This window comes from Schistocerca nitens, chromosome 11, assembly GCF_023898315.1.
Source record: "Schistocerca nitens isolate TAMUIC-IGC-003100 chromosome 11, iqSchNite1.1, whole genome shotgun sequence".
Lineage (NCBI taxonomy): Eukaryota > Metazoa > Arthropoda > Insecta > Orthoptera > Acrididae > Schistocerca > Schistocerca nitens.
Window position 1 is genome coordinate 25,215,990 of NC_064624.1, and position 22,535 is coordinate 25,238,524.

The 22,535-nt window shown below is 40.9% G+C and overlaps 1 protein-coding gene across 7 annotated transcripts in view; it reads right to left on the bottom strand.

Moving 5' to 3' along the window:
• LOC126213561 (zinc finger protein 708-like) overlaps window positions 1-22,535 on the bottom strand; it is a 451,089-nt gene that overhangs the window by 106,933 nt on the left and 321,621 nt on the right. Inside the window, exons 1-4 of one of the 7 annotated variants that reach the window (XM_049941395.1) lie at window positions 15,562-15,683; window positions 15,134-15,278; window positions 14,523-14,594; window positions 13,939-14,027 (exon numbers count right to left, since the gene is read on the bottom strand). The exons of 2 other annotated variants lie outside the window; for them this stretch is intronic. In XM_049941395.1, coding sequence (XP_049797352.1) covers window positions 13,939-14,027; window positions 14,523-14,535 — 102 coding nt within the window. In that variant the 5' untranslated portion in view covers window positions 14,536-14,594; window positions 15,134-15,278; window positions 15,562-15,683. Of the gene's footprint in view, window positions 1-13,938; window positions 14,028-14,522; window positions 14,595-15,133; window positions 15,279-15,561; window positions 15,694-22,535 lie in introns of those variants that run through there. 4 more of the 7 variants (XM_049941394.1, XM_049941397.1, XM_049941396.1 and 1 more) reach the window with 4 other exon arrangements.

A 22,535-nucleotide genomic window follows, 5' to 3' on the forward strand; every position in this document is an offset into this window, starting at 1 on the left:
GAGAATGACTTCCGTGAGGTGTGCGACCTGACTATCGCAGCTTGTGAATGTTTGATCCTGAAAGGTCGCCCTGGAAGAGACGAGCCCCCAGTCTGCTTTGGAGATGTTCCAACGAGATGAGCACGGAGAGGGGGTATGCTGCAGGAGATGGATAACACACGGGAAGTGGTCGCTCGAATATGTATCAGAAAGTGCCCACCACTCGAACCGGCGTGCAAGTTGGGGAGTACATATAGAGAGATCTAAATGGGAATAGGTGTGAGATGTGTCCGAAAGAAAAGTAGGGGCGCCAGTATTGAGGCAGACAAGATTGAGCTGGTTGAAAAGGTCTGCTAACAGGGAGCCCCTCGGGCAGGATGCTGGAGAGCCCCAAACGGGATGGTGGGCATTGAAGTCTCCAGTTAACAAAAATGGTGCAGGTAGCTGAGCAATAAGTTGCATCATGTCTGCCCTGGTAACGGCAGACGACGATGGAGTGTAAACGGTACAAATGGAAAATGTAAAAGTGGGGAGCGTAATGCGGATGGCAACTGCCTGCAGGCCGGTGTGCAACGTGATGGGATCGTAGTAAATATCATCCCGGACCAGCAACATAACCCCTCCATGAGCCGGGATACCTACCACAGGGGGTAGGTCAAAACGCACAGAGGTATAGTGTGCCAAGGCAATTTGATCGCATGGGCGTAGCTTCGTTTCCTGGAGGGCTACGACGAGCGGACGGTGCAAGCGGAGCAGCAACTTCAAGGCCTCTCGGTTGGAGCGAATGCTGCGAATATTCCAGTGAATAAGTGCCATCGTAAGAAAAAAAAAAGGAAGATGAAAGAAGGGGTCACCTCGAAGGCCGCTGAGGGCCTGGCTTCGAGCGAGCACTGCCGCCGCTATCAGTAGGCGGACAGTCATCGTCCATTGGGTCTATAGGTTCATCGGCCATCTTGGGAGGATGGCCGGGAGGGGGAGCTTCCTCCGCTGGTGAACGGCCAGATGTTCGGCTACCAGCGGTGCGGCCAGGCGAAACGGAGGACGGCCTGGGGCGGCAACCGCTGGGTGGCGCAGGAGAAGAAATGCGCCGTGGCGGAGAAGGAGAACTGTGCTTCCTATGTGCCTTCTTGGAAGGTCGTTTGGTGGAAGTACCGGTCGAAGGCTGGGAGGTCGAGGTACAGAGGAAGTCTGCACGGGACAGTTCCTTCTTGAAGGCCCGTGCATCTGACTTCTGGGTCTTCGTCTTAGCAGAAGCTGATGAAGGGGCTGGTGTCTGTGGGGTGATGGGAGGAAGAGGAGACGTCGACCGCGCGATCTTAGCACTGGCCGAACGGACAACCGTGGTGCTGAAGGTCAGATCGCATGTCTGGGTTGCCACCTCCCTGGTAGTCCGAGGAGAGGCGAGGACAGTACTGTATTTCCCCGCTGGGAGCAGCGTGGGCTTCCTACTAGCCAATAGCTTGCGAGCAGCCGAGGTGGACACTTTCTCTTTGACCCGAATTTCTTGGATACAGCGTTCTTCCTTATAGACAGGACAGTCGCGGGAGGATGCGGCATGGTCACCCTGACAGTTTACACAACGAGGAGACGGAAGTGGACAGTCACCCTCATGGGCATCCCTGACACAAGTGACACATTTAGCCGCATTGGAACAAGACTGTCGAGTGTGATTGAAACGCTGACACTGGTAGCAGCGCGTAGGTGTCGGGACATAGGGGCGAACTGAAATGACCTCGTAGCCCGCCTTGATGCGCGATGGCAGCTTAACACTATCGAAGGTCAAGAAAAGTGTCCGGGTCGGTACAAGGTCATTGTTGACCTTTTTCATGACCCTATGGACAGCCGTCACACCCTGCTCAGCGAGGAAAGATTGAATCTCCTCGTCAGTCAAGCCGTCGAGGGATCTAGTATAGACCACACCATGAGATGAATTCAAAGTTCGGTGAGCCTCCACCCTGACAGGGAATGTGTACAGGAGTGTGGCCCGAAGCAGTTTTTGTGCCTGAAAGGCGCTCTCAGTTTCAAGTAATAAGGTACCATTACGCAACCGGGTACAACATTTGACAGATCCGGCTATGGCATCGACGCCCTTCTGGATAACGAAAGGGTTGACAGAGGAAAAATCCTTTCCGTCCTCAGATCGAGAAACGACGAGGAACTGTGGGGCAGGCGGTAGTACTTTTGTCACTGGTAGCTGGTCAAGTTTCCGTTTTTGGGCAGAAGTCGAGAGAGATGGAGTGAAATCCATTGCGGTGGAATCCCCCATGATTGCCAGCGTCTCCGATGGCGCACTCCTTCCTTGTGGGGACCCTCTCAGAGGGCACTCCCGCCTTAGGTGAATGTTTACACCTCAGGTCACACCTCCCGAGAAACAGACGGAGGGACCAATCGGCATGGTCAGAAGGTATCAGCTCAGGCAATCACCCCTCCCCGGGCCTGGCCTTTACCAGGGGGTACGCGCGTGCCTTACATGTCTACCCAGGGTGGGGAATTACGCGTTACCCCGTCACCGGCTACGCGTGCGAACGCGTGGGTCGGCCTTCAGGCGCGCACAGGGAGGAAGGAAGAAGAGGAAAAAGGAGGGAGAGAGAGAGAGAGAGAGAGAGAGAGAGAGAGAACAGACTGTCTCAAACGCCGAGGTGGAGACCAGAGAAGGCAAGGAGAAGAAGGCAATGAGAAGGCAAGGAGAAGAAGGCAATGAGAAGGCAAGGAGAAGAAGGCAATGAGAAGGCAAGGAGATTTTGCAGGGAAAAGAATAAGGAAGACAGTGAGGTGGAGAAGATCAAAGAAAGGAACCAACCAGAGGAAGGAAGAAAGAGAAGTGAAAAAGCAAAATGACCGCAAATAGAGGTCGTGGAACCGTCCGTCTCCGGACGCAGGCACTAACTACCCCCTTGAGGGGGAGGGACTCCTTTTAGTCGCCTCTTACGACAGGCAGGAATACCTCGGGCCTATTCTAATCCCCAGACCCGCAGGGGGGAAACATAATGTATAGATGTTCCAAGGACCTCATGAATGATGGTATCCTGCCAATTGCTAAAAATGTAGTTACTAAAAGAAACCAGTGAAATGTTTGAAAAAGTTATTTGTATCACCAGTTAGCTGTTCATTCAGTGTGTTCTGATTATCCACGCTATGTATCAATTTCCAGCTGTCAATCTTAGTGTTTTACACTATAAAGAAGTAGTTGAGCTGATATATTTTTTAACATTGACAATCACAACCACGACCTCTCATCCAGTATGGATAAAATCAAAGTTCAGAGTGTCGTTCGTAATCCTGCTAATGTATCTGATTTTAGTTATTTTTTCCTAAATAAATACATTTTAATAAACAATGGTGACGCATGTGAACCCCAATCCATCCAATCCTTCCACTTCATTTCCCTTTCTCCTGCTGGATGTTTTGTTGGTAACAGAGGATGGTTACTTTCCTGGAAGTAAAGGATAGGTATCCTCATACTGTCAATTCACTGCTGAACATGGGGTCCCATGACTCACCCAGTTTGTCCTTATTGCAGAAGCAACACTTAATCTATGAATTGAATGTGTCAGCTTCCATGTAGTAAGGGCAGTGTTTCCGAACTTGTGGCTCGTCTGCATGCCGGTGTGGACAACCCCTTGGTGATTAGTACCAACTGCACCGGGGAGGTAAATGTTGTACTAGCTGACTGAGCTCCAACCATGAGACCCTTGTGTCAGAACGTAGAGTGTTTAGAAAGTTGTCAGCCCCACCATAAGCAAATACATACAATCCAGGCACAATTGATCCAATGGGATCAGGAGGGGGTGGGGGAAGGGGCAAGGCAGGAGGGGGTGGGGGAAGGGGGAAGGGGGAAGGGGCAAGGCAGGAGGGGGTGCGGGAAGGGGCAAGGCAGGAGGGGGTGGGGGAAGGGGGAAGGGGCAAGGCAGGAGGGGGTGCGGGAAGGGGCAAGGCAGAGGAGGAAGGGGCAAGGCAGAGGAGGAAGGGGCAAGGCAGAGGAGGAAGGGGCAAGGCAGAGGAGGAAGGGGCAAGGCAGAGGAGGAAGGGGCAAGGCAGAGGTGGAAGGGGCAAGGCAGAGGAGGAAGGGGCAAGGCAGAGGAGGAAGGGGCAAGGCAGAGGAGGAAGGGGCAAGGCAGAGGAGGAAGGGGCAAGGCAGAGGAGGAAGGGGCAAGGCAGAGGAGGAAGGGGCAAGGCAGAGGAGGAAGGGGCAAGGCAGAGGAGGAAGGGGCAAGGCAGAGGAGGAAGGGGCAAGGCAGAGGAGGAAGGGGCAAGGCAGAGGAGGAAGGGGCAAGGCAGAGGAGGAAGGGGCAAGGCAGAGGAGGAAGGGGCAAGGCAGAGGAGGAAGGGGCAAGGCAGAGGAGGAAGGGGCAAGGCAGAGGAGGAAGGGGCAAGGCAGAGGAGGAAGGGGCAAGGCAGAGGAGGAAGGGGCAAGGCAGAGGAGGAAGGGGCAAGGCAGAGGAGGAAGGGGCAAGGCAGAGAAGGAAGGGGCAAGGCAGAGGAGGAAAATTAATGGGTGGATATGGAATGTGGACAAGGAATGTAAGAGGATGCCATCTGTTAGAATTTTGGACAGGGCATATCTTCATCATACACTATGTGCTCAAAAGTATCCGGTCACCGCCAGAAACACACTTTTTCGTATTAGGTGCAATATGCTGCTACATACTGCCTGGCACTCCATATCTGCGACCTGAGTAGCTATTAGACAATAGGAGAGAGCACAATGGGGTGCTCTGCGGAATTCGTTGACTTCAAACATGGTCAGTGATTGGGTGTCACTTGTGTCACATCTGTATATGATATTTCCTCAGTCCTGAGCATCCCTAGGTCCACTGTTTTCAATGTAATAGTGAAGTGGAAACGTGAAGGGACACATGCAGTACAAAAGCATGTAGGCCAATCTAGTCTGTTGACTGACAGTTACTGCTGACAGTTGAAGATGGTTATAATGTGTAATAGGCAGACATCTATGCAGACCTGAATGAACTGCAAAAATGTAGGAATTTTAAGAATGTGATCAGGATAAACTGAAGGAATCAGAGGCTATAGAGAATTTCAGAGAGCACTAGGGAAGCACTGGCAAAAACATGGGAAAGAGACAGTAGAAAATGAAAGGGTGGCTTTGAGACATGAAATAGTGACGGCAGCAGAGGATCAAGTAGGTATAAAAATGAAGGTAGTTGAAATCCTTGGGTAATGGAGGAGATATTCAATTTAATAGATGAAAGGAGAAAACATAAAAATGCAGTAAATGAATCAGGCAAGAAGGAACACAAATGTCTCAAAAATGAAATCGACAGGAAGTGCAGAATGGCTAAGCAGGGATGGCTACAGGACAAATGTAAGGATGTAGAGGCATATATGACTAGGTGTAAGATAGATACTGCCTATTGGCATTCTGAAGAGACCTTTGGAGAAAAGAGGACCACCTGCAAGAATATCAAGAGCTCAGATGGAAAACCAGTTACAAGCAAAGGGAAGGCATAGGTGAAAGGAGTATACAGAGTGTCTATGCAAGGGCGATATACTTGTGGGCAATATTACAGAAATGGAAGAGGATGTAGATGAGGATGAAATGGGAGATATGATACTGCGTTTGACAGAGCACTGAAAGACCTAAGTTGAAACAGGGCCCTGGGAGTAGAAACATCCAATAAGACTACTGATAGCCTTGGGAGAGCCAGCCTTGACAAAACTCTGCCATCTGGTGAGCAAGATGTATGAGACAGGTGAAATACCATCAGACTTCAAGAAGAATATAATTGCAATAAAAAAAGTGTTGACAGGTGTGAAAATTACCGAACTATCAGTTTAATAAGTCACAGCTGCAGAATACTAACATGCATTCTTTACAGATGAATGGAAAAGCTGGTGGATGCCAACCTCAGGGAAGATTAGTTTGGATTCCATTGAAATGCTGGTATACATGAGGCAATACTGACCCTATGACTTATCTTTGAAGATAGATTAAGGAAAGGCAAACCTACATTCCAGCATTTGTAGACTTAGAGAAAGCTTTCGACAATGTTGACTGGAATACTCTTTCAAATTCTGAAGATGGCAGTCATCAAATACAGGGAGCAAAAGGCTATTTACAATTTGTACAGAAACCAGATGGCAGTTATGAAAGTCGAGGAGCATGGAAGGGAAGCAGTGGTTGGGAACGGAGTGAGACAGGGTTTTAGCCCATCCCCAGTGTTGTTCACTCTGTATATTGAGCAAGCAATAAATGAAACCAAAGAAGAATTTTCAGAAGGCATTATAATCCACGGAGAACAAATAAAAACTTTGAGGTTTGCCGACAACATTGTAATTCTGACAGACAGCAGAGGACCTGGAAGAGCAGTTCAACAGAATGGACAGTGCCTTCAAAGGGAGATATAAGATGAGCATCAAGAAAAGCAAAACGAGGATAATGGAATGTAGTCTAATTAAATCGTGTGATGATGATGGAATTAGATTAGGAAATAAGACACTTAAGGTAGTAGATGAGTTCTGCTATTTGGGTAGAAAAATAACTGATGATGGTCGAAGTAGAGAGGATATAAAATGTAGACTGGCAATGGCAAGGAAAGCATTTCTGAAGAAGAGAAATTTGTTCACATTGAGTATACATTTAAGTGTCAGGAATGTCTTTTCTGAAAGTACTGGTATGGAGTGTACCCATGTATGGAAGTGAAACGTGGACAATAAATAATTTAGATGAGAAGAGAACAGAAGCTTTTGAAATGTGGTGCTATAGAAGAAAGCTGAAGATTAGATGGGTGTATCACATAACTAATAAGGAGATACTGAATAGAATTAGGGAGAAGAGGTATTTGTGGCAGAACTTGACTAGAAGAAGGAATCGGTTGGCAGGACACATTCTGAGCCATCACGGGATCATTGATTTAGTACTGGAGGAAAGGGCGGAGCATAAAAATCAGAGGGATACCAAGGCATGAATACACTAAACAGATTCAGGAGGATGTGGGTTGCAGTAGTTACTCAGAGATGAAGCAGCTTGCACAGGATAGAGTAGCATGGAGAGCTGCATCAATCCATTCTCAGGACTGAAGATCACAACAAGAAACACATCCTCCCAAAGGCATGATGAAGGTATCAGGATTCGTCAGACCATGCAGTGCTCTCCCATTGCGTCAACATCCCATGCCAATAGTTACAAGCCTATTTCAGTTGTAGTTGTCGATGTCATGACGTTAACACTGGCACAATCATGGGTCATCAGCTGCACAGACTCTTCATTAGGAGTGTTTGGAGCATTGTGCATGCAGACACACTTTTACTCTGCCCAGCATTAATGCTGCATGTTAGTTATGCCACAGTTTTCTGCCTGTCTATTTTTACCAGTCTGCCTAGCCTATGATGTGTACCACCTGTCATGAGTGCTACTTGCCCAACCCCCATAATGTCTGGACATGGTTTCACCTGTGTTTTGCCATGTGTTGAAGAAAACTGCCATAGCACTCCTCAAACGCTCAGCAAGCTATGCAGCTTCCAAAATGCTGATCCGCAGCCTTCAGGCCATCAAAATCTGCTCTCAGTGAAACTCAAATTGTGTGCATTACCTATTTTACACCCAGACAGCATGCTCACTGATACTCCATGCACCGTGTGTGTGTGACTAGAAGACAAGGTGAGGTGCTATTCCCTGGATAAGTTTATACTGACAGCAGATCAGTGGTTATAATGTTTTGGCTGATGTTATGGATATAGTATTATGGCTTGCAAATGGATGCTGGGCAATGCCAAGGGAACCATTCTACAACATTTGAGGCAATTGTCAAATGCATCAAATTACTATAAGGGTGTACCAGAAAATAATGCCTCCTAAGCTTTGATTCTGTTCATGTCAGTTGTCATACATATTACTCTGTTGATGTTACAACTTCGCTGACAATATGTAGCACCCTCCTGCTGGAGAGTTCTGAACTGCAGTGTGTAACGTGTGTGTGTTATTTAACCATGTCAGCATGTCAGAAAACCCTCAGAAAACAGAACACAAATTCAAATAGTTCATCCACATGTGGAGCACCCTCTCCTTCAGCATGACAATGATAGACCACACACAACTTTTTTTGCACCTGCAACAGGCTGACACCTTTGATTCATTGCTATTGATCATCCTCCATACTGTACCAGTTTGATCCAATTTTCAACTATTCCCAAAACCTAAAGAACACCTTTAAGGACTTCAGTTTGATAGTGGTGAATTGGTGTGAGCAGAGGTGAAGCTGTGGGTCTGCCAACAAAGTCAAACATTCTACAATGATGACACCAACAACCTTGTGTCTCATTGGGAGAAAGGTGTTCAGTGCCATGGTGACTGAAATAAATATTTAAACACTAAGAATAAAGATGTAAAATGTTAATAAAGTTTGTTTTAATTAAAATGCTTCGATAATTTTCAAATAAAAATTGTGTACCAATACTTTCCAGCACGTGCTCATGCCAAAATATACACCATTTAGAAACTAAGCTTTATTAATTTGGTGAAGAAGGTGGCTTTCAACTAATATAATCTCTACATGCATCTCTTAGGGTCATAGGGAAGTTCAGTCCCACTAACACAGCACACAATGTCAGAGGTAGAAGTTACATTCTGGGCACAATTTGGATTTTTTGGTAGACATTAGGCTGTGCTACTGGTCAATTTGTTACCACATCCTTTACTTGGCTTTCACATTTCTTGGCTTTGTCAGCTCAGAATCACACTGCCACCTTTCAACCTAGGCTAGGAAATGAGCTGGACTATGGATCAGTCTCTCACCACAACATATATTTCAAGGAGGGAGGGGAGTGGGGGGCTAGCACAACATTTTGACCTAGTCTTTGAATAGTTCTCAGATTCAGGTCCAAGGTCAATGACTCTTCAAATTGCTTTTCATTCACATGATGTGTGTTGTGCATACATATAATTCTGTATGCCAAACCATCATTACATCAGGGGCGAAGGCAAAGGCTTTAAGTATGTTGGGTCTAACCACTCTTTTACTGTATTTAATAAAATGTAGTATATTTACTTTCCTATCATTTCCTCACAGTGATGGTTTAGGATTACAGTTGTGATACTGCTCGTCAAATGAATTGCAAGCTGATCACATAGTTCATACGAACTATAATGAAGTACTCACCTATATTCAAATGCAAATGCTGCATTAATGCTATCACAGTACTTCTGCAGTTGCACCCAAGATGGGTGTTGAAGCAGACTTATTCAGCACAGATAGTACACAAGTAGTTGATTGTGTCAGGAACCTCAATTCTGGTTGGCAGAATAAAAATACTAGTGGCACCAAGCGAATTTGTTTTCCTGTTGATAGCTGAATACCCTACAAATGGCTGCATTGCATCAGATTTCAAGTGACATGTATATGTAAGATTATTTACACCAGTAACTAACATTCTGGCAGTTTCACAAAAGTATGTGTAACAACATGCAGCAAACACAGAAAGTGGTTATGAACAAACCTGTCAATATTTCATGTGTAACACCATTGCTTCATGAAAACTTCGCTGCCAACATACAAATTCATTCTGCAGATACAGGCTGTGTACCAATTTATGTTTCATATGGTATTTGTCAGAAATTTAACATTACTATTGGGTCATTCCATGTCAAGTTGGCCGAAATTTAGACAAGTTCCCCACTTGACCATCTCCAATTTGATGAAATTTTTACAATATATAGGGAAACATTCCACATGGGAAAAATATATCTAAAAACAAAGATGATGTGACTTACCAAACGAAAGCGCTGGCACGTCGATAGACACACAAACAAACACAAACAAACATACACACAAAATTCAAGCTTTCGCAACAAACTGTTGCCTCATCAGGAAAGAGGGAAGGAGAGGGAAAGACGAAAGGATGTGGGTTTTAAGGGAGAGGGTAAGGAGTCATTCCAATCCTGGGAGCGGAAAGACTTACCTTAGGGGGAAAAAAGGACGGGTACACACACACACACACACACACACACACACACACACACACACACACACACACGTGTGTGTGTGTGTGTGTGTGTGTGTGTGTGTGTGTGTGTGTGTGTGTGTGTGTGTGTGAGAGAGTGCGCGCGCGCGCACGTGAGTGTATACCCCTCTTCCTGATGAGGCAACAGTTTGTTGCGAAAGCTTGAATTTTGTGTGTATGTTTGTGTGTCTATCGACGTGCCAGCACTTTCGTTTGGTAAGTCACATCATCTTTGTTCTTATATATATATATATATATATATATATATATATATATATATATATATATATATATACCTTACATGAAGCACTGCCAAATTACAGCTTCATAAGTAGTATGGTGGGGCCACCAGCCACCTCTCCATAAAGGCTCGTTTTTTGACATTGCGACTGAAATGAATAAATGATAAACTTTGTTTTACCGCTGTTCAGGATCTTAGATACCTGTTGTGCTCAAACTTTGTGATCCTGTTCAACTTTTTGGGTACAATAGCTTCGTTTTAGTACAAAAGGTCAAACTATGGTAAATTCATCATAGTGTGCTGTCAAAGTGGTTCATAAATCTTGTCATATCAAATAAACTTACATTTATATTACATTAAAAAAATACATGTACTCTTTATGGTTGCCAAGCCAAATATTTCAGTTCTTATTAATTCATTTGCTGAAATTTGTTAATAGAAATTACAGTTGATTCTAACATGCTTTCTTGCTAATGGACCTGGAATGACAGAAATAATGTGTTGGTTTGCAATCCAACAAGCATCCTGCCTAGCTGGCCAATAGAATGAATGTGCATTTTCTTCTTCTGAAACTTCAGACACAGTACCAATCAACCATTTCTGATCATATATACAGGCAATTTATGGGCCCAGTTGTAAGGCTTTAATATTTCTGAATGAAATGCTTGACGTTGGTCAACATTTGCCACAAAGAATGTTTGTATCATTGAATACTCTTCTAACTTGCTCTTCATTTAATGGCACAAAATGGCGATTCTCTCTTGTTCCTGATACTGTGCAGCCATTTTTTAACCTTGCTTCCTGCTCAGTTTTTAATGTTTCAATTTGTTCTTTTGAAAGAAAAATGAATTGGATTCCTCTGTTATTCTCTGCACAGTATTTAAACAAGTCAGTTGGTGTCAAATCTGGTCCTCAGTTGGTCTTTGAAGGCTTGCTCTTGCTGCCAGGCACTTTACAGTTCCTCCAATTCCATCACATGGAGATTTACCATGGCTTGTAGCAGAAAAGTTCCATTCAGCTGAGATTCCAGTCATTTTGATGGTGGCAGAGATTCAGAGAATTTTTGAAGTTTTTGCACTGCACTGCTCACTCATCACTGAAGTAGTAAATGTGTGTCATTTTTTCCAAGGAGACACTTTAGATCTTCTATTAATTTCACTATAAAAGCATTTACAGCAATTGCATCATGTTTGAGGCTGTCGCTTATTATACAGTAGGTGATGCTGCTGATGTCCAAGTTATTTCTGAAGTATAAAACAAATGGGTGTAAAGTTGCTTGGCTGTTGTTCCAGTGAAAGCCTTTAACTGCACCCTGCACAATGAAGGAGTAATTTTCAGCAAAGTCCATTAATATGATCATATCAGGTGTCTTACAGTTTTCTTTTATACATTTTAGGTGGTTGCTCTGGTGCTTTGCAACAGAATGAGTGGAAAGTTTGCAAATTTTTGAAATCAGGTCTTCAATAAAATCCTCAGTGGTCATCTGCTTTGTTTCTAATGTATCTATCAGTGTGCACCCACTGTTTGAACTCAATGGTATCATCTGGATCACTGTCTTCTAAACTACTTTCTAAAAACTGTTCAAGTAGTTCTTTTCCCAGACAGATTTCAGCGATGAAGCATGCAGTCTGGATTCCAAATTACACACTGTTTTAGCAATCAGATGCTTATAATCTTCTTTAATTGGATTGTTTGCAAGCATCAGTTTCACAGTTTGGTGTAAAGTGCAAACAGAAACTGAGTGGGTTCTGCAGCACCCACAGCAATGCACCATTTTGGCCTCAAGTCACAAAATTTGCCAAATCCAATTTCAGGCCCATGCCGAAGTTGATATGCAGCAAACATGTCTTTCAAATTATTCAGGAGAAGGTATTTTTGCATCAAAACTATCTTTCTTTCTATTCTAATTGATACACAGTCTTTTTACCTGGACAAATTAGACTAATTTTTCATTCTGAAAAAATGTTACCACTCTTTCTTTTACAGCATCTGGAATCTTCTTGCCACACTTGTTCTTTGGCAGAGTTAGTATACCATTTTCTGCCTGTAACTTCCTAGCTGCTTTTCCCATCCTCTCTGAAACACCAAATTCTTGCATTGTCTCTTTTATAGTACAGCTTTGTGGTACTAATGTCAGTATCTGCAATTTTTCAGGCTGCCTTGACAATTGCAACTTCTCTTTCAATTCCTTAATCCGCTGCTTATAATCTTCGCAATCTGGACATGTCTTGCTTGTACTAGGTGTTTGAAGATCTTTTGGGGCGAATCCTCCAGCATCAGCAATGTTACTCACAATTGCCTGTTGAGCTACGCTTATGTTTTGTTTTGCATAACCTTTCACATCCCTTTTGGATATTCTCTGAAATTTTGGAGGGGAGACCCCAAAAGCAGTTAGAATTGAATCAATTGATACCTCTGAATATGCTTCATCTTCTGACTGGTTTGAAGTTGACATTTTTCTGCTTTCTTTGCTAAAAATTGTTTCTGCAAGCTGGACATATCTTCCGACCAGGTTTCACATTGCTCTTAGTCACTGCTTGCAATTGTTTTGCTGTTTCCACATTGACAATCTGTAAACCCTTTTTAACAGAATGGTTCTTTGCACCAAAAGGGTTACAACAATATCATGGTAGAAAGTCATATTTGTCCACAAGTATTGCTTTGTGATGAAAGCATATTTATACATTTTCAGTAAGACATACCTCACTTCTTTGGTTTATTAATTCCTATGACTCTACTTAAAAATCTTTGATTGGAATGGAGTCTCACTGATGTGTGTATATTTTCAGCTGATATGCATAATTATCTGCAGGACCAATGACACCGTACTGAAACCTCATTGATATCCATTACACTACAATTAAATTTATGCTTCTAGTTGCTGTTTGTTTTAATATTAGATAAAGTAAAAGTGGTGTATATTTCCAACTGAAAAATATTAAACAATCATAGGTAATGGGAACTTCCTTGAGAATACAACAGAAAAATTAAATAACCTGAAACATTTCTAAAAAGTCACCCCATACCATGAAATAATTTTTACTTACCGATAAACGATGTTTATTCAGTGATGGCAACACACTTTACATCATTTAAAAAGGCACACACAACATCTGAACATTCTTCACTACACAACAATGTGGTTCAGACTGACTGTTGAAGCATGTTATTAAACTCAACTGTTGACACTAAACTGGTCTGTCTCTAAAATAAAAACTTTTCTGATCAGACAAGGTGAGCTCAGATAACTCAGTTATTATTTGAGCAATCTGGATGCCACTGGCAGTGCTTTATGACATGCTGACAGGCTGCAGATAACTAAAGTACCAGCTTCAGAAAGTTGTTCTTTCAGTAGATACAAGGCAATGAAGTACAGTCAAAATTTGGCTTGAAAAGATTTATGAGCCACTTTGATAGCACACACTGATGAATTTACTATAGTTTGACCTTTTCTTTTACAGCTACGAAATTGTATCCAAAAAGTTGAACAGGATCGGCAACCATGTTATCAGTATAATTGAATTGTGCATTAAAAAAGTTTTCCCTGAACATTAAATTGAAACTCTTGCTGAATTCTATGTGAGGTTTAATAACAGGCTTGTTTCAATGCACTGTGCAAAATGTCACTTAAGTGTGAAAGTTCATCAGTTGTTTAGTAAACAGAATTAACCATGTTTCCAGCAGTATGACATTAATTTTATGTATTCACACACCATACTGTACACATTAATGAAACACTTAAATACAAGTAAGCCACTTACCATGAAGTATAACTCTGTTTTTACTTCGTCCGCTCCCTCTTTTTTTATCCACATCGCTGGCTCCTGGTCCATTGCTTTAGTTCTACAGTCTGAAAAAAAAAAAAAAAGCAATCAGATAAGAACAGTGGTACTCAGTTTCCGTTGTTACCATGAGGTATAGCTCAAAGGCAGTATTTTCACTCAACTAATGGTTGCAGCAAATGGGTGATTACACAGGAAACAATCAGAAAGGATGAGGAAAAGTAGGTTCAGTGATACAAACTCATTTACATTTCTCAGGTCATGAAGAGTGAGAACACCCATAAAGTAACATGCACTGGAAACTCGTTTTTAACACTGGCTCATGGATACTTTTCTATTGTGACAATTATGGAAGATGTGTATTTTTTGTGCATGCACTAACTTCAGCATTACAAACAATCAAAGTAGGCAAGAGATTGCAGCGAAATTTCTGAATAACATCAAATATTTCATTCTACACTTTTTTCATTGCGTTAATTTCAGTCTGATAGGGACATGATGAGAACCTGGACGTACAGATTGTTTGTTTATCAGTGAATACGCATTTTCAACATAGGTATTACCTTGAAACTTCATCTGTATTCATTCACGGATGTTTATTCAGTTTATAGTAAGCATCATTTTGGAATCTCTACCTGCAATTAAAGAAAACCATATACATGTATCATAGATTGCTCACTGCAGTGCAAAAGTTCTCATTCTTCATTACCATCAAGATTAAACAGTGGTTCGTTTTTTCTTACAAAACTGATTTAATAAAACGACTTCCTACTAACTGTAACTATGATGAATGATCTATTAAGTTCTGATGGCATGTAATGCTTTATGTTAGACGAATTACAGTTAATTTGTACTTTGTATTTCGCCAGTTCCTAAATTACAGTATTCTTATACAGAACTCCATTAAAACCCACACACTACAACAAACTGGTATATACACATGTTAGAAGAGTACTAACGACACGAGTAATCAAAGCACAGGGAAAACTAGCAAAATGCAACAGAATTACAGCATTTCCTTTCATGCGAACATACTCAAAGCATGAAATGATGTAACTGTGGGCACTTGTAAACATGCTTACGTTAGCTCTAAAATCTGGAGCCGCTATATGTCTACATCACAGCAAATTATCATCACAATCATATCTAAGTAAGTCAACATAACCGTACTAACATAGCGAATGTGTTGAATTTCACTGGCCGCCTTTTCTCGTCAGTCACGAAGTACATGACGGAGATCATTGCATGGGCAAACTGCTTCTGACAACACGTCACAATCTAAGCCATTTCTTTTACTAAGATACACGTAGCGATTTTACCTGGACAGGCCAAAAATAACAAGCTCTAATAACTCGGGTATTTAGTTGTTATGAACATAACCTGAAAATTTATAACACTCGTACACCTTCACCAAACACACTATAGGTAATGTGATCATAAATACAGAATAAAATCTCATCCTTATGTACCCATTAAAAATTAAAAGACAACAGCCTCAAACATAGCTACCACAGCGTCATCACAAGATATTCGCGAACTATTACACTCGTCAAACTCAACTGTTATTGTGATAAAAATGAAGTAGGGCACTAATTTACTTACGAAACAGCTTTCTTCACTTATTCTTGTTTGCAGTTTATAAACGCTTAAAATTTATCTGGAGAATGTCACACAGAAAATTCCGCTAAACCATGAGGTTGCACCTGCCTACACACTCACACTGAAAGAAACCAGCTAAACCAAAGATCTAATAGCAAGACAAAGCACTCTGCTGTGGGCTGTGAGATAACCAGTACGGAAAAACCGGAAAGATAAAATTGCGAAAATTAAATTAGATAGGATACCTACTCTATCCCTTTGGTAAATCCTTATCGCTATTTTAGTATAACAACTACATAACTTAAAATAGCTGTTATTGAAGAAATGCGTTTGAAAATTTCTCGGAAATTTAAATCTTCAATGAACCATATGGGAAGACTTACGTCTGGGGACTACAAATTGTGGAGCCGATCGGGTGAACTCGGTAACTTCGGTTCGGCAGCCTTCGGGTCTGCAGACGACGAACTGCCGCTACAACATGGCTACCACAGCCAACCAGCTGTTTCTAAAGAATGCCACCCTGCATTTATCCATTAACTACGAGGATCACAAACAAATTCTGCGAATGTACGAGAATGTGCACCGAAACGTTTGACTAGTTCGTCAATGAAGCGAAGACACGCATTTATTATCTGACCACAAACTTTCAATAGCCGACAAATATATAAAAGTGGTAAATACAATTATGTTAGTTCGTGTTTCCAATAGCATCCGTAGCGTAGAGGAAACGTGTGTGGTTTGGGCGCTGGCAATGGTTAATGCGCTCTGGTTCAAACCTGGTTATTTTCAAAAAAAAATTTTAACTCTTTACGTTGTAATCCTTTTCGTATGTTCTGTGTACAAAGTTTTATTCACAGGTTTTACATTGCATATCGAAGTATATTTGTCAGGTGTGGCTAAAGTACATTTGATATGCCTCATTTGCTTCACCTGACGTCACGCATCATTCGTGGCATGTCAGATGTATCTTTTAATCTATTTATTTCTTACTTTTAGATAATAAATCATTTCACAAAACATTTGAGCGATTTCATATTTTTCAAGTTTTGATCAGAAAGTAAGATCTTATTCACACCTCAATAGCTGTCCTAGCGTCTGCTTTTCTCGAAATGTCCTAAATTTAAAACTTGATTCGAAGGAAGCCTTTTCGACATTGCTATTTCATAAGCCTGAGGTCAAGTATTTGTTAATAGGTTGCACTGGCCTGAAGTGTCAGAAACACCTGGCAGGCTTTATGAAATAAAGTAATTAGAGTAATGAGCCTGTTATTAGAATAAGATCTACACATTACCAGTTAGTACTCGAAATATTTTAAAAATTGGGCGGTCTGTTTCTATAATATCAGTAGTAGTGGCATAGAAAATTTACTCGCTAAGGATATTTCGTGTTAAGAAATTGGTAGTTAAATGCAAACTGTGTTTACAGGAATTTACAAGTACTTTAGTGTAACAGTGCGAATTCACAACATTAATTGCCTGTGCCCTCTGATTGACATTTGTGTTTTCTGATGATAAAGAAAAAGCAAATGAAAATCATCGTTGCTAATGATAAAGGCTTTAAAATGTAAAGGAAACCGTCAAAGCACAATTTTTACGTGGTTAGAAACATGGTGAAGTAGAAGACAGTATCTTTCTTTGATAAGATTTGTAATCTTAATTGCCTCAGATATGCAATTTAAATTGCACCTAAGACATACTGTATCAGATTGTTCAGATGTATATTAAAATTTCATCAGTTACCATTCTGATGAAAATTGGTTTGAATTGCTGACAAGCCTAAAGTTTGGTGTGTGGGTAAATCATTGTCAGCACAGTTCCTTAATGGCAACATTTGATACATCCACAATTATATTCAGGGAGAATGGTTTTGAAATATAATCAGTAGTGTGGCCATGTAGATAAAACAAATCTATACGCTGATTTTCATTCTGAAGAGTATGACAGAGGTTATGCCCTCTGTGCTGATTATTAGATTTTTTTCCCCACTCCATTTACATATGGAGTGCCTCTTTAAAAAGCCTCAAAGAGTGCTATAAAAATTTGCAGATATGTATCGGTATATATAATAGAATGAAGAGTTACCCACCTTTTGCTACGTATTTCATCAATCAGAAATGGAGAGGCTAAGGAGGTGATTGATCTTGCTCCTCATCTCCAAAATATGAGAAAAACTTCAGTACACCAGTGAATTAAAAAAATATGTTTTATTTGTTTTTGTAAAAAATGTAAGAGAATGCAAGGCTAAAATGTTAACTTTGATGAGAATGACTTAATACTAAACACTGGAGAACTGTAGCTATGGATGTTCACACAGCACTAACAAAAAATCTTATATCACGAAATCTAGAGATATATGGACAGACAATTGCCAAAACAGCCTGTACCAAATTTCTTGGACTTCATCTACAAGACAACTTGAAATGGAAAGCACATATTAAGCAAATGAACAAAAAATTATGTACTTATTGTTTTGTGTTACATACATTAAAATTTGTACCAGCTACAACACTCTTCAGTGCATATATTATGCAGTTGTAAACTCTCACCTGTGGTACGGGATTATGTTCTGGGGAAATTCTGGAGATGTCATCAAAACACTCATAATTCAAAAAAAAATTTTTTTAAGAATAATGGAAGGGATAGACAATAGCAAATCATGTAGACCACTGTTTCAAAAAAGTATGATCCTGCCACTTCCTAGCATATATATACATGAAAATATAATGTATTTAAAGCAAAACTTACGTACAAAAAGACCACTCATCATTCAAAAATCATGCAATACACAGCTATGATACAAGACAAAAATTGGATGTACTTGTTCAAAGCGCCAACACAAAGTTATTTCAAAATGGTCTAAACCATCCTAGTATCAATCTATACAATGCCTTACCACATACCATTAAACACATACAAAACATTGGTCACTTCAAATATAAATTGAAGTTGTACTGGGCTGATGACTGCTTTTACACAGTAAATGAATACCTACAAAAATAAATTTTTCTATGTTAACCCAATGCAGTCTCATTCAGAAGAACGTTTGTATTTTCTCTCTCTGTATATAGTGAAACAACATTTATTTAAGTATTCATCATTTATTAATATATTAATGTGTTTTATTGTGTAGAAATGTATATTATATGTAAAACTGTTAATATTAACATAAAAATTCAAATATCTCTTGCACATTGTGCAGCTGTAGATGTAAATGGAACAATAAATCAATAAAGCAATTCAAGAATAATAGGGTTCTAAACATTCACTCAAGAACTGTGTATAGTCTCCATTCCAAGGCTCGATATTGAATCTCAAGACCTCTCCTGCAAAGTGTATATCAGTCACTGCTCAATCCCTCATCTTGAGGTGTTGGTAGTAGTCCAGTGACAATATTTCTTCTTTCCGAGATGTCAGGCTTCATGATTGGCACACAAGTTGTTTCCCGTTTCCTTTTGGTGGCCACAAACCTTTTCTGAGGCTCAAATCGAGAAACTTGGCTTGATGAAAGGGCAGGTAATTTAGTTGATGTAGACTGCATAGCTTCAAGAGTGGGCATCAGAGAGGACAGACATTTGCTGATGACTTCACATGCCTCTGCAGATGTGGCTTCATTCAAACATAAATTAAACTGTTGCAAAAGCTTTTCTCGTTTGTGTTCCAGGCTTTTAATGTGTCTCAATGTGACAGGGTTTTGCAACTCCTTTATTATGACGTCCTGATTATCGCCACTACCTGGCTCACAGACAATCAAGTCAGTGTCCGAGGACTCAGGTTCGCTATCAACTTTTTCAGCTGTAAATGTGCAAACTAAATGAATATGTTTGCACATGTTGAATTTGATAGCTGAATCAACACAACTACAAATGTATTCATGAATACAAGCATTGCAGTCAGAGCAACGTAGCTCACATTTGCATAGACTGCCTTGCAATTTGTTTACAATGTATGTATCCTCATTGTTTGCTGATACTACTTCCCACTCTCCATCTCCACAAATAACATTTTCAGGTTTCAGCTGCTCTGATGATAGATGCCGTTGCCTTATGGTTGAGAATTTGGTCGTCAGTTTTCCTTTATTCAAATGAATCAACCTGTCACCCAACTTGTCTCGCAAGTAGCGCATAAGTGCATGGATGGCCACATCCAGTCGCTTGGGCTTCTTTCCCTTCAAATATATGAGTTTGATCACACCGTACATTCTTTCTAAATGCATGTTGGTGTTTGGAGTGTTGTGCTGTCGGTAACAATATGCCCAATTTGTAGATGTGGCCTTGTAGGTTTTTTCAAAATACATCCCAAATTCCGAAAGGTCCGGTTCTGTTTTCATGTAGTGTATAGCCACTTCTAAAATTCCCTGAAAACTTTCTCGGTTGTTGTGCTCCATTAATGTTCTAATTAACTTATACACTTGCACTTGATTTTCGTGTCCCTTTACCCTACACAGATTTTTTCTCCACACTCTGTCAACATGCCATGAACAGAACAATCTTTGCTTAGGTGGAGTCATTATTTTGCACCAGGCATTGAAAAATACATCTGCCATGTCAGACATCAACACATTTGTATGTACTGGGACTTGCAGTGTGTTTCTTATGACACGTAAAAAAACTTCCATAACTGGAAGATCTCCTCTATTGGAAAACATGAACGAACATGGAAATCCCTGCCATAATTCATCTAACACTAATAACGTTGTCAATTCGAACCCATAGTCATTTAAACCATGGGTGCTGTCCATACAAACACAGTTACCTCCAAATTTCACCAACATATCTTTTTGAGGTTCGTTCATTATTATTAAAATGAAATCTTCATTTTGCAGATTGTATTCTTGTGATGCAACACCTTGTGGTTTGTAGTACTGGACAACAGATCCTGTCTCCTGCATCTCCCTCACCCACGATTCCACACTAGTTCAATCGTTTTTATGTCTTATAGCCTCAGACTTCAGGTTGTAACTTTGTGCTACATTGTGGATATCTTTTCTTGACAGCAAGTTATGACGCTGCAAACCACTATCTTGAATCGGATATCTAAGGGAGTCGAGAATGTGATCAAACGGGATTTTCATAGCAATTTTCTTTGCTATTTCCTCTCTTTCAAATTTCGAAAGCCTCAAACGTCCCATCTCCTGCTGATGACCCACATGTGTGCTACAAAAGATAACTTTCACTCGGCCTGATGGATAAAGTGTCACATCCATTCTAGATGGGCAGTGACCACCAATTTTATTACTGCTCATTAGTTTTAAGTGACGCTTATTGCTTCCACGGGGTCTGTAATTTCCATCACGGTGGCATTTAAAATACAACTTGCTGCTTCCATCCGCACTTTTATTACATTGTCCTCTTGCATGTACAAATTCACTCACAGTATCTTTTTCTAATTCACGTTTCCATTCATAAAATTTACTCTGATCACAAAATTCATGATTTTCTTCGTGGATAACTAGATCATGGAGCAATGAATAATGTTGAAGCATTCCGTTTCTATTTGAGCTGCCAAAGTCACATAAAGCACACAGTACTATATTTTTGCGTTCTGTGTTATGCACAGCATTCTCATGATGCTTTAGAACATCTGCTCTAGGAGTAGAATACCCCCACAAAACACACGTAAATTTTTCACCAACAGCAACCGGGTGCTTGCAGCGGATGTGGCGATATAAGTTTCTATTGTTGCTATAAGTTGCAGTGCACAAATTGCAATTGTAATGCTCCATCTTTCTAATGAGAACCGGTTCACACAATAACAACTACACGGTAACAACAACAAAAACAAGCGAAGTAACGAACAGTACACACAAGACTCAGCCGAAGCCCGAAAGTAACAGTGACTGTCAACTGTAAACTGTCAAGTGTCAAGCTTTCACTGTCTGCCACCAGAGGGGCTACGAGTGGAGCAGATCCGAAGTCAGCCGAACCGAAGTTAGCCGAGTTCACCCGAACGGCTCCACAATTTGCTGTCCCCAGACGTAAGTTATGGGAAGCACTGATCAGCACATGGACAACACATCGTTGTAATTTTCCTTTGTTACAGGCAGAACGGGCATGTACAGGGCGTTTGACAGTGAGATCTCGTTGATTTCTCTTGTTTTCTTGTTATAGTTATGAGTAATTCGTCAAAGTTTTCTTTAAATCGCTTAAAAATGGACGCTGTTTTATGACATTCCCATCCAAAGAGGGAAAGATGATTAGATTTAACGTTCCATAGACACCAAGGTCATTGGAGACAGTGCAAAGCTCAGACTGTGTTAAGCATGGGGAAGGAAATCAGCCGTGTTTCAAATGAAACATCCCAACTTTTGCTTGGAGCGATTTAGGCAAGTCATGGAAAACCTAAAACTCTATGGTCAGATACTGGTTTGAAACATAGTTCCCCCAATTGCGAGTCCAGTGTATTAACCACTGCACCACCTTACTCGGTCTTAGGCATCTAACTGCTTTTCTGGTCACATCTTCTTTCGTATCAGCAAAATTAAAATCACATGATAGTGTCAACTGATAATCTCATGCGTTGTTTCACCAACAGTATAAGGTATTGCATATTCAGCAATAGTACTCCAGTCAGTAGGCCAGTCCACTTTTACCAACTTTTTTAAAATTCTGTACTGACTGCCAAATGCAATGAGATACATTCCATTTCACTGTGATGAATAAACATGAATTTTAAATCAATTACTTCTAGGTTAGATCCTCCAGTGTTTGATTAATTCTAGGTTAGATCTTCCAGTGTTTGATTAATTATAGGTTAGATATTTCCTGAATAGCGGATGAGGACATCAGCAAATTTGTTGGGATTCTGTCTTCCATAACAATCGCTAAAATGAGCTTTACCAATGCAGGTAGAGACTTCAACATCCATACAAATAGCTTGCTATCTCATATCTTCTTCGTTTTCCCTGTATTTCCGAACACATTAAACACTCTTCTTGTTTTGACTTTATGTCATTGTCTATAAAATTTTAAAAAATTCAGT